Below are 15183 nucleotides of genomic sequence, written 5' to 3'. Positions count from 1 at the left end.
GTCCACCGCTATATATACTGGGTTTTAATCCATTTTCGGTGATAGATATTGCGATTCTGTCACATCAGCAGTATCATTTGACAAGGCTGACACTACTTGATAGACAAATTGCAGAGTGATATTAGCAAATTAATACAATTAACACAATTCTGCTAATTAAAATTGTAATAATATTTTTAGGACCATGTGTTTTAATTGTGGAATTGAGGTTTAGCGGCAATGAACTTCAGTCAATCCTCGTTATAAATGAAATCTGAAATCGCATCCAACACGGAAATATCTTAAATATAGTCAATATTTGTTATAAGCATATGCATATTTATTGCACTCTGATATCAGTGAGAATATGTCAACATCTATATTTCGTTATATTCGATAATTTGTTGTATTCGTGTTCAGCATATTGAGGCTTGTGTGTACAGTTGAACTTGCTTTTGATAACAATGCCGGTTTTAACAATATGTTGGATATAACAATGAGCAGCCGATGCACCGTCAACTTTTGTATGTGTTTCATGGTAAAATAAACACCTTACTACAGTGCTCTCATGCGTTATTAGTTATAACAGTTATAATAATTAAATCGGGCTACTGGATGTGTGCTCTGAAAGGAAAAAGAATGCAAAAGTCTCTAAAAGAAGACAAGCATGACCGCCTTGTCACACTTGTCTTTGTGCCACACACACCCCTCCCCCTCCCACAAGGCATGCTTTCCTTGCATTGCCTCAAAAAAAAAAAAAAACGCTAGCCTTTTTTTTTTTTGTCAGGCCCTCCTTAAGCCGCGTACCTGCACAGACTGGATAGGGACGGCGGCGCACCATGTGGGGTGCCCACACTGCTCAATGGTGAGTGTGTGCGGCACAGACATGGGTGTGGTGAAGGGGCTGGTGTTCTTTCTTTCTTTTTTTTTTCCCTTTACTTGGATTTCTTTTCAGTGCAGACACCCAGTAGCCAGATTGAATTGATGTAGCCAATAATATGTCGTGGGAACCTTGCAGTAAGCGGTTTATTTTACCGTAGAACTTGGACAAAAGTTCAGGGTGTGGCAGCTGCTTATTGTTACGTTTGAGCATTGTTAAAACCGGTAATGCAATAAGTGGGTTGAATTGTGCTTCTTTGTGTCTAAATAAAATGTTTAAATATTTCTCCCCTCTACCTTTTTTTTTTTTTAAATCCTACCCAGTTTTAACAATTATTGGTTATAACAATGGGATTTTCTTGGCACTTAATATTGTTATAAGTGAGTTCGAGTGTAATATCCATTTAGCAGAAATCATCTGCTTAGCACCAATTTCGAGAAATATGTTTCCGGAATCTGTGGCAGAATGCATTGATGTTCCAGTTAACACTTCCAGCACTCCATTTTCTACAGTGATTTATAAATGTGCTTTCAGGCCAGAGGCTCCTGGTTTGATAGTGTCCTAAACAACATTCCAACAAAAGATGGTAAGTCCTGCTCTGTTGCTCTTGCAGTCATTTGCTTTCTATTATATTGTTTGATTAGATGTGGCAAGCTGTCTGAGGCCATTGCAACAAGTGTCAACAGATGAACCTTGATAGCAGTGATAAAAATGCAATCATTGTGCTATGCTGCATTATGGATGTACTCGTAGAGCAAGGAAGACCAAGGCAGGTGAAGCTCACAAACTCTGTACTAACATTTAATGAAAGTTTCAGTGAAAAACATTCATAAGCTGGATAAGCAACTTTCTGCAATCTGCTTGACCAACTTGTAAAGTCTGAGCTGTTTGCATTGCCTTTTTAACTTCGGCTTTTGTCTCTTTAAAACAACAACAAAAAAAGCTGGGCAAGTGATTGGGCAAATTAAAAAAAAATTTAATTCACGTGTTGCCTTGGTATAGAAAAAAAAAACAAAAAAACACCCATCTTTTTCAGCTTTGACAAGACATGTAACACATTGGGTGTAAGAAAATTAACTATCTTCTGCTCACTATTCTCATTTTGTGATTGTCTGAAAAATGTTGGTTCTCACTGTTCCTGCTTTTTCAGCTTTATGTTTGTGTTGTGTTCACAGCTGCCCTCTTTACTGCTTTCAACACCCTATCCTCAATACGCATGATGTGTATTGACAGGTACGTCCTCGATAGCCTGTGACGCAAAGTAGGCTTCCTGTAAGGTGAACCTGCTTACCTTACGAAAAATTTGGCTTAGAAAAAGTACACTGAGGCCATGGGAAACTAAGCAGCAGTCTCAAACTGTTCTGCTTAACGGCAAATTCAACTTCACTCCTTGTGTGTTACTTTCTTGTTGACAGCTCCAGCCTCGCGGCAGAAATGTATTTTACTAAAGAAGTACGATAGCTACAGCCTCTTGCGTGGGCGTAGTATAACATGCATACACTGGCTATGCTTTTCCAGTAGGAGAAGCTTTCACCACTCTTGCTGCAGGATTGCTTTGTTGTCCCTTTCAACTGTAAAACGTGAGTGGCATATGCCAGTGCAGTTTACCCTTGCTTGATAGCATGCTCTGCACTATCTACAACACAAAATCTTGCAAGCCTCTACATGAAGGAACAGTATTCCGCTAGCATTTTCTTCTGAATAATTCTACTGATGTACTCTGGTGCTTCTTTCTGTGAATAGCGTGTCACATTTGCACTGCAGGCTCTACAACGTCTGAAACGCTGCAAGAACAGGCATAATTATAGGGACGAGCTGTCTGCATCTAAAACACTGAGAAGGTGAACAGAGTCTATTTTAAAGTGAGGTTATTTATTGTAGAACCAGAAAAAGTAGTGAATGTTTTACTGGGTTGGCCACATATTTAAATGATTACTCATCACGGTAGCTAAGTGGCAGTGGCATTCTGCTGCTGAGCACAAGGTCACAACTTCGATTACCAGCCATTACAGCTGCATTCTGATGGGAGTTGGATGCAAAGACACTCATATATTAAGCCATGGCTGCACGTGGCCTAGGTGATATTAATCTAGAACCCTCCGAAGGTATGGTGCCTTCTGCAGTCATAGGGTTGCTTTGAAATGTTGACCACATTCAGTTAATGACATGAATGCCTTAGTTCAAGCCACCTGAAAATCAGACCCTGCGAAAGGACACGTGAATGTGATAATTTGCACCAAATTACCATGAACTGCCTTCAAGAAGCTGAAATGTCAACAAGTTTGTGAAGCTGTAATGAGTCCTTGAGGGGCTTTAAAGGTAACTCGGGGGAAAGTGATGATCCCAAATCTGCCTAACTTGTGCAGGACCACAGGCTTTGAGGTGTTTGGGGTGTCTGGTTGCATGTAAAGCTGTGACAGAAGCAGACGTTGAGAACATTCGGAGGCCGAACTCCTCATTTCTGCCCCCCTTCCTTGCTTTTGTTACAGCTTACACGCATCTCACACGAGTGGTGGAGGCCTGCCGGGTACACCTGTTCGACATTGTGACTCAGTATCGTGCCATCTTCTCCGACGATGACCCCCTGGCTGGTCTAGGAAAGGATCCCAACACCCTCGGAGCCACCATCTTCTACAGTTGGATAACCAGCCAGGTAAGCATGGCTCTTCACTAACTCATCTCAGAGTTAACCGTGGCACCCGTGCAGCCGTGGTCACGTTACTAGAGTAGGTTCACTTTTCAAACTTCTGTGACCACGTGGGACCCGCCACCGATTCTCGCATCTCGTGGCACTGCTGTCGCACTTTGCTTGGTTGGCACGGAGCAGACAGGGTGGCAAAGCACTGTCCGCGGCTGTTCACGTAGTTTGGCGGTGTGTATACTTGAGTGTTTTGCGACACTCTTGTGCATGTTGGATGCCGTGTGCATTTTGAGGAGCTTACGGCCCACATCATCAAATTTTATTTTTATGTACGGTTCCTACAGCAAAAACGTGCCTTGAATGTGCAAGTTCAGTCCGCCCGTGAGCGAGCAAAGCTCATGTAGGTTTGAACATTGCACTTGTGAGTGTGGTACTCTGATGAAAGAAAATAATGCTAGCTTCATTTTTCTTTTTTTCTTTTTTTTCATCCTGAAATCAAGTGCTCTTGAGAGAGTGTATATATCAAGAGAAGGTGCGTTAGATTTATGCCTACTAGTATTTTAAAAGTGCACCGATGGGCCTGCTGACCGCTAGAACTGCTGATTAGTAGCACCTATTAGTACTAAATAATTAATTAACTGATTGGCCTGCTGACAGTTACAACTGCTGATTAGTGGCAACAACTAATATTAAATAGTAATTAATAATACTAATTAGTCCTAACAATTAGTACTAATGGAACACTTAATTAAAAATTCAAGGAGCACTTAGTTATCCCTACGTGGATGAATGCGAAAGCATTACTACCACCAAAGGTCGAGGATTCAACTCCCACCAAAGGTCATGGGTACGAGTGCCTTAATTAACTCTATGTTAATAACTCTGCCTTAATTAACACCAAGCATAGTGGGTACAAATCACAGCAAGGGTTGACTTAACTCTATCATAATTAAACTGGGCCTTAATTAACTTCACCTTAATTAGCATTAACGGTTGTGGGTTCGACTTGCACCAATGGTTGTTGGTTCGAGTACCTTAATTAACTGTGCCTTAATTAACTTTGCCTCAATTAACACCAAAAGTAGTGCGTCAGACTCCCACCAATGGTCGTGGGTTTGAGTGTTGTAATGAACTCTATCGTAATTAAACATGTTCCTCAATGCACTCTACCTTAATTAACTGTGCCTTAATTAGCTTCACTTTAATTAACACTAAAGGTCGATGGTTCGACTCCCACCATAGGTCAAGGGTACGACTCCTGCCAGAGGTCATGGGTACGAGCCATAGGTCGGCAGTATGGGAGAATACTCACACTCACTCACCATAACTTTTTCCAGGCCCCACGCTCACTCACGTTCACGCTCACCTCCACACACACTCACTGGTACTCACTAGCACTCACCTCCACTCACACTCACTGGCATTCACTTCCATTCACCTCCCCTCACACTCACTGGCACTCACTTGAACTCACCTCCACTCACTCGTGCGCACCTTCATTCACACTCACTGGCACTCACTCGCACTCACCTCCACTCACACTCACTGGCTCTCACTCGCACTCACCTCCACTCGCACTCACTGACACTCACTTGTATTCGAACTCACTTCCACTCGCACTCACTGACACTCACACTCACTGGCTCTCACTCGCACTCACCTCCACTCACACTCACTTCCACTCGCACTCACCTCCACTCACACTCACTGGTACTCACTAGCACTCACCTCCACTCACACTCACTGGCATTCACTTGCACTCACTGGCACTCACACTTGCACTCACATCCACTCACACTCACTGGCACTCACTCGCATTCTCATCCACTCACTGGCTATCACTTGCACTCACCTACACTCACTCGCACTCGCACTGACCTCCACTCACACTCACTCGCACTCCCTCACACTCACTGGCACTCACTGGCACTCACCTGCACTCACACTCACTGGCACTCACCTGCACTCACATTCACTGGCACTCACCTGCACTCGCACTTACCAACACTCGCACTCACGCCTTTGAAATGAGTGCGAGCGAGTGTGAGTGAGTGCACTCATGAGCGAGTGCACCGACCTATGGTTCGAGCACCTTAACTATTCTAATTAACTGGGCCTTAATTACCTTTGCCTTAATTAACACCAACGTGAGGCTATACAAACATTGCAAAATGCATCAGTGAAAACACTTGTTGCGTTTTGAAGTTGCAAAGTTGGAGGACCCGAGCACCTTCGCCAATGAAGAGCTGCACCCGTGTAGCGGCGGCGCTACATGGGTGCAGCTACACCTGCGGCGCTGCCGCCCTCTGGCGGCAAACCAAGGCAGGGGGACGCCTGTGATATACGGTGTCTACGGAGAGTTCAACAACTGAACGTAGTCTAGTATTGTTGGCTGTGGTGTTCTGCTAGGCACAGAATTACGGATTGAGCATATGCATTTGGCTGCTGCATTTCATTGGAAAACTAATGAAAAAATACAAGGTCTTATTGACTTCCATCAAAAGGGAATAATAAGAATCATCGCATTCACAAAAGTGGCAGGCGCTCATGAATAGCATATTTGCACGAATCTTATGCACACCTTTTTTCAAAAAAAAATGAGTAAAAATTGACTGCACGGTACAATTGGATACAGATTTTATGTTCGACTACGATCACTTTTGGAGATACTGTGAGCGTCCTATTTTTTTGTACTCCCTTGGGGCTGCGAGAACATCCGAAAAATCGGGCAGTCCAAAAAAAAAATGAATGCATGCCTTTTACCGTCCCCAAGGGCTCAAATTGCCACAGGCACGTCCAAAATAGATCTGAAGGCCTGCCAGTACACTTATTAGGTGTATCGCTTCACCACCTAACACTGCTGTATTTAGGCGAAGTTGACATTCGGGAACGGCATTATGCAATGTGTCATGCTTTCCAAGCTTCGAAGCCTGGCGAGGATTACAATGGCAGAGTCAGCTCCATTGCTGACTGCAGCGAATTATTTCAATGAAAAACACCGCTCCGATCAGTGAGAACCTTAGTAGCGAATGTCGAAACAGGTAGGCCTAGGGTTACCAGGGTGGTGGCTATGGCTGGCAGCAGATCTGCATGCGAGAGCGCCTGTTCGAGTCGGCAAAATAATAAAGAGCTTTAGCGTGCCCGGTATTCGGGTACAAGCAAGCAGACTGGGCATTTTACCGCATGAGCGGAGGCGCTAACATGAATGACCTGCACGGCGTAGCCACTTGGTGGTGCAGAGCTCAATCAAACACAGAGCTAATATTGCAGTAACCAAGTGTATTCTACTTTGCTGCTGGTGTAAATTTTCGGTAGCCGCGTAATCGTGTTGCTGCTGAAAATTTACACCAAGACCAAAGTGCACTTGGTTACTGCAATATTAGCCGTGTTTGTCTGGTTGAGCTCTGCACCACCAGAGAACTGAGGGGGCACCGTGCAGGCAGCTCACGTTTATACCTCTGCACCAGAGGACTGCACCGTGCAGGCCGCTCACGTTTATACCTCTGCCCCTGCAGTAAAATGCCCAGTCCGCCTGCGTTTACTGGCATACTAGACAAGCTAAAACTAATCAAAATGGCTGCGATGGTGGCTTCAATAACACTGTTTTGAACCTGCGGTCACAGCAAGAAGTCTGAAAAATGGTATGGTGAAGGGTTTTTGCACCTGAAATTTCAGACATTCTTATATATTGACTTTTTGGGGTACGTGGCGGTGCCGCGAAGGCGTCCAAATTATCGGGCGTCCAGAAAATTGGCCGTTGACTGTACTATCACTTTTGTGAGATTTCACACGACTTGGCATCAGATGCATAGGCATATGCAGCCACCAGCATTTCTAGCGCTGTGCTAAGCTCGCTATCTACACAGAATACCAGGAACACTCTTTGCCGCATATTTTGACAAGTCTAGTGCAGAGTCACATGAAATCTCTTGAAAGAGATAGTAGTATTTCTAAATGTGATCGCTCGACAAGACGGCCTTGTGTGCTTGGCGTCTGTGGCCAATGAAATGCAAATGGTGATGACGATGAACCGCTTTCACTATGAAACCTCATTAAAATAAATGTTTTTCTTTTGTGAAGGCAAATTCTGCTCGCCTTGTTTTTTCTGATCATGAACATTGTGACATGCTCTATTCTTCTTATATAAATCAGGTGCATGTTACGTTCAGGTGCATCTTACATTCAGGTTCACTTTTGTTTTCTGACAACGAGCATCGAAGATGGTGTTTATGATGCAACGCGGGCTTACCCTGCTCTTTCGCACTGTCCGCTCTGTGTTGGCTCGGTTTCTGGCTGCGCTCTTGTGTTTTGCACAAAAAACCGCTGCGTAGCGCCAGCTGTTCGGTACCGTTTTACTCACCAACGGCAGTAAAGGGTGGTGATGGAACGTCACCACTCCCCGCTCGAGGGACAGGTGATTTGAATGGCGCTAGAGGTATGCAGACTCTTCAGAAGGGATTTTCACTTAAAATGTCTTTTTCTAGCACGAAACAAAGTGCTGCGAGATTTCTGAAATAATATTTTAACAGTTCATTTTGACTTTATATTTGCCTTTAGTGTCCCTTTAAGCCCGCAAAAATTGGGTGGGATTTAGATTTGGGGTGCATTAAAATTCTGTAAATACGGTCTCTTTTCCATTCAACTCATTCTACAAATAAAAAGCAACTTGACGTACACATAAATAACCTTATTTGCGTGCTTCTTGTAATCTATACTGCAGGTAGTTAAGTATTCTGGCACCTCTGTCTGTAATTCTATAGCAAACAACACAAACATTGGGCACAACTTCTCAGTTCAAAAATATTTTACTGAAACAGTAGTTAACAGTTCGAAAATTAATTTGCGTTGTCCGTTCACCCTTGTGGGCTGGTGATGGCCATTGTCATCATTGATGTTAATGTGTCATCATAAACCCGCATCGTTCACCATCACCACAATTTAACCATCAAAGCAGTTTCACCATCACTACAGTTTATGTAGAATAGTATTTTGACTTGCAGCTTGGTACCCATGAGTGCATGTCTGTTCTGCGTAATCAAACATTAAATCACTACATAACTGTATAATATATATAATCGTCTTGCAGGTCTCTAAAGCACACAGACCTACCAATGTAACAATACATGATATCCAACAGTTTCATAAAAGAGGTGGAACACCTAAGCTGTTGCAACGTTATCGGGGGATACATATGAACATGGGCAAAACACACGAAGGATAGTCAAATAAATTATTGAAACACAAACCTAGCCCGAGGTTGTGGGTTTAATTCCTGACCACTGCAGCTTCATTCTGATGGAAAATAAATGCCAAAATGCCTGTGTACTCTTGTACTCGAAGTGTTGCTTTAGGATTTTAAACCGCATTTGTTCATTCATTTGATCAGTCAACTACTCAGTCAACCAAATTGTTTTTCGGCAATCGCTTTCAGGTTAGCCGGTTCCTGGACATTGTGGAGCACGACCTGTCTGCAGAGCTGTCAGGCCGGTTGGACTCGGTACTGTCGCAGTGCATGTACTTTGGGCTCTCCTTTAGTCGTGTGGGGGCCGACTTCCGACCGCTGCTAGCACGCAAGTTCCAGCAGGCCGCGGCCACCCGATTCCGCTCTTCCATCAGTCGAGCAACTGAGAGGTGTGTACATGGCTACTGCAGCAATTCTCAGTAAAATGACAGCTATGCAGAGTGCGCCGTATTTGCTCGATTCTAACACGCACATTTTTTATCACTATAGCAGTTATATGCACACACCAGGTGCTGTCAGTGTCACCGTGATGTTCCATATAAAGTGCTAGTATGATAACACCGGGGCCATATCCTGTAGGTGTGAGTGAAAGCGTGCGAGGGTGAGCCGAGGAGGATGGTTTTATCTCGCACGCGCAAGGGAGAAAGGCAAGTAACAAGCACGCACGCCGTCTTTTATTGCACGAAAAGCACCGGGGTGTTCCACCATTTTTCACTCGCATGCACATCCCGATTATTTTTTCTGAGCTGGTCGCCAGCCAATCGTCCATCCATCGCGATGTAACCGGCTCTCTTCATCCTCGAAAGCCTCTGCCGTGTTTGTGATATTGCACACGCAGCCATTGCACTGAGTAAAAACAAAACTGCTGTTCTGAAGGCACGTGGATGACACACGCGCCGAGTCGAAACGAAACTACTGTTTGCTGCCGACGAAGCCGTGGTTGCTATCAACGCGATCATAGATGACGATTACGCAATTATGAAGGCACACAGCCAACATGTTTTTATACACAGTGGGTAAAGGTTACAAAGAATAAAGGTTATAAACAATATAGGTTATGAAGATTATAAAGAATGAAGGTTGTAAAGGCACAAGTAGGCACGAAGCGTTCAAGCATTCCTATCATTCATGTATGATTTCTACTGATGGCTATGGTGATGCGGATTCTGTTGCTTCGTTTTGGTTGGATGCTAGCACGGCTTTTGCGTCGCACGTTTGCAGCGCTCTTTGCTCCCTGAGCTCCGAGAGTTATCCAAATTAACCGGTGTGCGGCCAGATACGTCCGAATTAGCAAGGGTTTGATTCCGTTAAATAATGCATACGCTTGCCAGGACCAGAGGACGAGTACGAATTATCCTATTTCCCGAATTGACTAGGGTTGAATTAACAAGGTTTTACTGTATTATCATGTCCAAAATGTAGACCATGGGGCATCTGTTTTTATCAGTAACAGCTTGATGCACATTTTTGCCAAGGTCGCAACACAGTCTTCGCAGAGAATAGGGTAATATGGATGAATTGGCATTGGGCAACGCTATGCCGAAAATACATGAGTATGACTAAATTACATATGACTAAACGAGTCTTATGCATTCTACGTTGTGGGTGTCATGAGTGTTGAGGCTTTATGACTCTTGAATGTTCATAGGCACATTGACCAGAAATGGAAATTTCTGTGCCCACAGTGAACTGCCAAACAGCAAATTTAGTGTGCAATGACCACTGCCAAAATAGGAAATCTCTTCGCTTATGATGTCCCCTTAACTGGAAACGTGTGCTTGACTACTGTGAAACTGAAAATAATTTTACGTGATAGATGACCATTCAGCTGAAAATTTATGAACCTTCTTTCTGACAGAAATGCTGTCAATTCCATCTGTACTATGGTAGCTTGTGATAGTGTTCTGTTTGGCATGCCAGCCAATCACACCTTTCTTTCATCAACAAGTGACATTCTATGCACTTTCTGCTTGGTATGTTTTATCTATGTGTCCATCAAGGCCATGTGGGTGTGTATTAGAATTTTGCTAACTTGACTTTTGAGTGACTTTTTCTATTTTCAGAGTTCCACAATGTTTGATAGAAAGGTAACCTTAATAATCATGAATAAAAAATAGCATGTCCATTATGTGAGTACATTCGGTAACAACAAGATGTGCAGTGTTTAGTGCTTGCAAATTTTGTAGTCTAAAGTGCTTTTATAAAGTGAGGAAATGAGAACAAAAATTGACAAAATGAGAATTTTTTTTTTTTTTCATTTAAGAAAGAGAAATGTATTGAGCAATTGAATGGTTATAGCAAATGCTCAAACAAAGTTAACATCGCACGTTCAGGAGGTAAATGGCCGCCACAGGCTGAGAACAGCCTAATTCCTTGAAAGCAGATGACTTTAGTTTTGCAAAACTGAGTTTAGAATCATGTATCTCGGGTCAAAATCTACAACAAGGACAATTTTCTTTGAAATTTGTAAATGTCAACAGGGCACTTATCTTTGACCTTATATAAAAACAGCCTAAAATGGTAAATGATTGCAGATAAAAAAACCAGGCACTTTCATTGTCCTCAGCCACAGTTGTCTGTCTGGTTCTTCCACACCAGATTTGGGGAGATGATGCACTCCTTCACGTTGACAACACTGCCATCGATGGCACCAGCAGCCATGCTCATGTCCACCCTCACGATGCAGGTCAGTTCACAAAAGCTCAGCTTCATCGCATTGATCTGCTAGGACAGTGCACAGATATTTCAGCTGTTAGTCAGTGCATTTGCAGTGGCATGAAGTAGTTTTTATATAAAATCACCTTAGTTGCAAATTGAAGTTGTTGCTATTGCTGTCTCGACATGTTGTGCATGCTATGGCTCTTGGATTATGATGAGCGTGACTAATTTTGACGTGCAAGAAATCTTTTGTGCGGTTCTAATGGTTGCTGCGGTCCTTATAGCCTGATAAACATTTGACTGGGACAGTTCTTTCTGCAACTTGAATGGAAAGCACTGTCGCAATAGGATGGGACGATAATCAGGACGACATGCAGTTCTATACCGGGTGCACGAGGTGTTTGAGATCACAATGTTGTCTTCAGGCAGAGAAGAATTATCTCCAGCAAAAAATACTTATTTTCGCCAAACTTTGAGAAATACTTCTTTTACGGTTTATTTCGACAATTGATCAATGAATCCCCCATCCGCAGCAGTACCTGATTCAATTCAGCTTCGGAAACGGCTGCATGCATGGATCACGTGGTCGTTAGAGATGTTGGCCATTGAGTCAGAAATGGCGGCCTTCAGCGAGTCTTTTGTATTATGTGGCTGTTCGTTATCCTCTATCTCAACGATTCCCCATACATAGTAGTGGAGTGGATTTAAATCTGGAAAAATAGGAGGCCACAAGTTGAGAGTGACGTGGTCGTAGAAGTTTTCAGCCAGCCACTACTGGGTGACGCAGGCAGTGTGGGCAGAAGCTGAATCTTGCTGAAAGACATAAGGTGTTCCTTTCGAAACAGTCTCTATCCAGGGCTTTACAACAGTGGCAAGCACCTCCACGTACGCGGCAGCATTAACACAGAGTCCTTCTGCAAAAAAGTGTGGCGGCATGACGTCACCATCGTTGCGGACAACTAATAACAATATCACTGATGACGGAAATTTTATGTGCATCACTGTAGGCACCTCATCAGCGCTTGCGCAAAGCTACCTGTCGGGACGGCAGTTACCTTTTTGGCCTTGGTCAAAGTTCTTTTCATGTGAAAAAAAACCAGAGCATTCCAGGCTCCTCAGGTCTCTTCAGCTTACTTAGCAAGTGCTTGGACCAGAGCAGACGAGTCTCCCGAGTTTTATCGGACTTGAATTGCCCCCTCCACATGACATAGGAATGGTACCTCAAGCCCTCGTGCACAACGAGCCTGAGAGTCGACTCTGCGACTTGGAGCTCCTTTGCAATGGCCCACATTGACTTCCCTGGGTCGTCACTCACAATGACTTGAAGCCGCCGGAGAAAATCGGGGGTTGTGACGACATGTGACCGCTGACTGTGCTTTTTCCTTTTCGCCAGAACACATCAGTTGTGTTGGCACCTTGTAAACGAAAGGCTTCGCTACGTTCAGAAAGGTGGCAATTTCCAAGTCGCTGTGGTGTGTGGCCAGGGCGATGAGGACTACATGGCATTTCATTCCCTGCGTCACCCTGTATGCTTTAATCTTTGAACAAACTGCACAGTGTGAATGATAAGGGGTCAACCAACAAGAAGCCGCACGCCTAGATAGATATGATGAGCCTGCTGGTGTCTATGGCGATAAGGAGTAATGTTCTCAAATACCTTGCGCACCTGCTATGTCATGTTGTTTTTGAGAGTTTTAAAACTAATGCCATACACAATTATCAGGTGCAGTGCAGACACAGAGTGTAATGGGCATTATGTTCAGGAACACAGGGTAATTCTGTTAGCATGTAGTACATGGGGAGCTACACTCATAGCTATGCTCATTAACCTCCTTGAGGGGTGTAGTTTAACTTGCAAGATAGCAAAGAAAGTTAAACAGGAAACTAAGGGCGACCAATGAGTATACAACAGAATTTTATATATACAGTTGAACCTGCTTATAACGAATTCCTGGATATAACGAAGTTTTTCTATTCCCCGCCGTTACTCCATAGAAGCACATGTATTTGAGACCTCTACGTAACAAAGTAGCAGCGGGAGACCCCCTCGAAATAACGAATTTTCCCCGCTGACAACCTAGAGATTTCGCCCCAAATTTTGTCATTTTTGCGTGAGCAGCAACTGGAAGCACCTTCTCCGCCGCAATGGAATGCGAAGCAGCGGCGTCGCGCTTGGCGCGTTCTAATTCACGGCGACTCCGAGGCAAGAGCGAGCACGCGTGTGCATGCGTGTACGTGTGCGCGAGGCAGACCTGCATCCCTCGACCCGGCGATCTTGCCACCGCAGGCGTGACCTTTCCCCCTCCCTTCATATAAGCCTGATCCCACCGCTTGCTGCAGCTGGCCTAGCCCGCCAAGCCGGCACTCTCCTTTTGCCTGCGCGTTAACATCGAGTATGACCCTAAATTTGCGCTACCATATCGCCATTGGCATTTCATTATGGCTGCCTCCTATGCACTTCGAGCCTAGCTCCCGTAGCTTTGACCATGTGCTGTAGTACGTGTGCTTTGGCATTAGTCTACCAATTTAGTTAAACAGCGAATGTTTACAAGTTTATACGGCCGATAAAACTACTATCCTTACTTCTATAGCTGTTTGCTAATTTGCTGTCGCAATCGATGCTTCGCCTTTCGGGCGAAACCGGGACTTTTTTGTTCATCACAGCTTTAGTGTATAGGGAGTAAATCTTGAGCAATAGTTGTATTTCTGTATGAAAGCATGAGGTGCGCGGTACTGTAAAGGATTTTTTTCCCTCTCTTTTGGTCACGGAAAACGGGTGCGCGTTACAATCGAGGGCGCATTAGAATCAAGTAAATATGGTAAGCGTTTCTTTTTCGAATTTTCGTGCCAAACCTGCGTATAACGAAATCCTCTTTATAACGAAGTTTTTCGGGAATTTGTCAATTTCGTTATATTCAAGTTTAACTGCAGTTGTAAAGTGAGACATGAAGATGGAAGTGAGGATTAGAAAGCATGCGGGTGTGGCTGATATTCTAGTTAAGATTGAGCATGTTGTGTAATGTGCAGGACTAGTTACCATTGGTCTCATAAATGGGCACCAAGATAGAGAAAGGAGAGTCAAGTATGGCAGAGGATTACGCAGCGCGATGATACAATTAAGCCTCGTTATAACAAACTACAATAAAAGAGAATTCTCTATATACTGAAGTATTTAATTTTTGTAACTTGTTGTTCATAGAACACCATGTAGTTAGAACCTCAATATAATGAAGTGTGTTTGTACACGATTTCAATGTAACAAAATTTCACTGCCATCGCGAAGGAATACCAAGACAATAAATAGAAACTTCCACAGACGCAGATAGTCAAATGGTTGAATTACAGGGGGCTGCTTGTGAATGCACCTCTCAAATCGCGCACCGCATGCCCAAGAGGGACCGCCGAAGCGGAGGAGCGTCGTGTTCCATATAAAGACGATGCGATAAGATCCTATCGCGCCCCTCGCGCTGTATTTTTTAGGTGCAAGTGAAAGCATGCAAGGGTGAGCCGAGAAGCGTGTGGCTAGATGAGCACAGTCTTCCCCCCACGCTAGCAAGGAGAAGAGGGGGGGCTCTTCTCGCGGTAATGCAATCAAGTGCATGTAAGGGGAGGGGGTAGGTTGGAGTGCCTTTCCTTTTCTAGTGCAGTAGTGGCTGCGCATGGATGTCGGCACTTTGCTCATTGCATACACAGCGCAGCCCACGTGCACTGTTTTGAGGGAATCTGCCGCGCGTGCTAAGAGTGGGCATGCCAAGATGGTGCGGAATCGTATGCGTTGCCTTC

At 44.1% G+C, this 15183-nt stretch overlaps 1 protein-coding gene across 1 annotated transcript in view; it reads left to right on the top strand.

Moving 5' to 3' along the window:
- LOC119456122 (conserved oligomeric Golgi complex subunit 8-like) overlaps positions 1-15183 on the top strand; it is a 34443-nt gene that overhangs the window by 7984 nt on the left and 11276 nt on the right. Inside the window, exons 7-10 of the mRNA XM_037717726.2 lie at positions 1394-1445; positions 3349-3512; positions 8932-9131; positions 11341-11428. Of these exons, the coding sequence (XP_037573654.1) occupies positions 1394-1445; positions 3349-3512; positions 8932-9131; positions 11341-11428 (504 nt within the window). The remainder of the gene's footprint in view (positions 1-1393; positions 1446-3348; positions 3513-8931; positions 9132-11340; positions 11429-15183) is intronic.

Source organism: Dermacentor silvarum, chromosome 6, assembly GCF_013339745.2.
Source record: "Dermacentor silvarum isolate Dsil-2018 chromosome 6, BIME_Dsil_1.4, whole genome shotgun sequence".
Classification (NCBI taxonomy): Eukaryota; Metazoa; Arthropoda; class Arachnida; order Ixodida; family Ixodidae; genus Dermacentor; species Dermacentor silvarum.
This window is presented reverse-complemented; position numbering and strand designations above follow the sequence as displayed.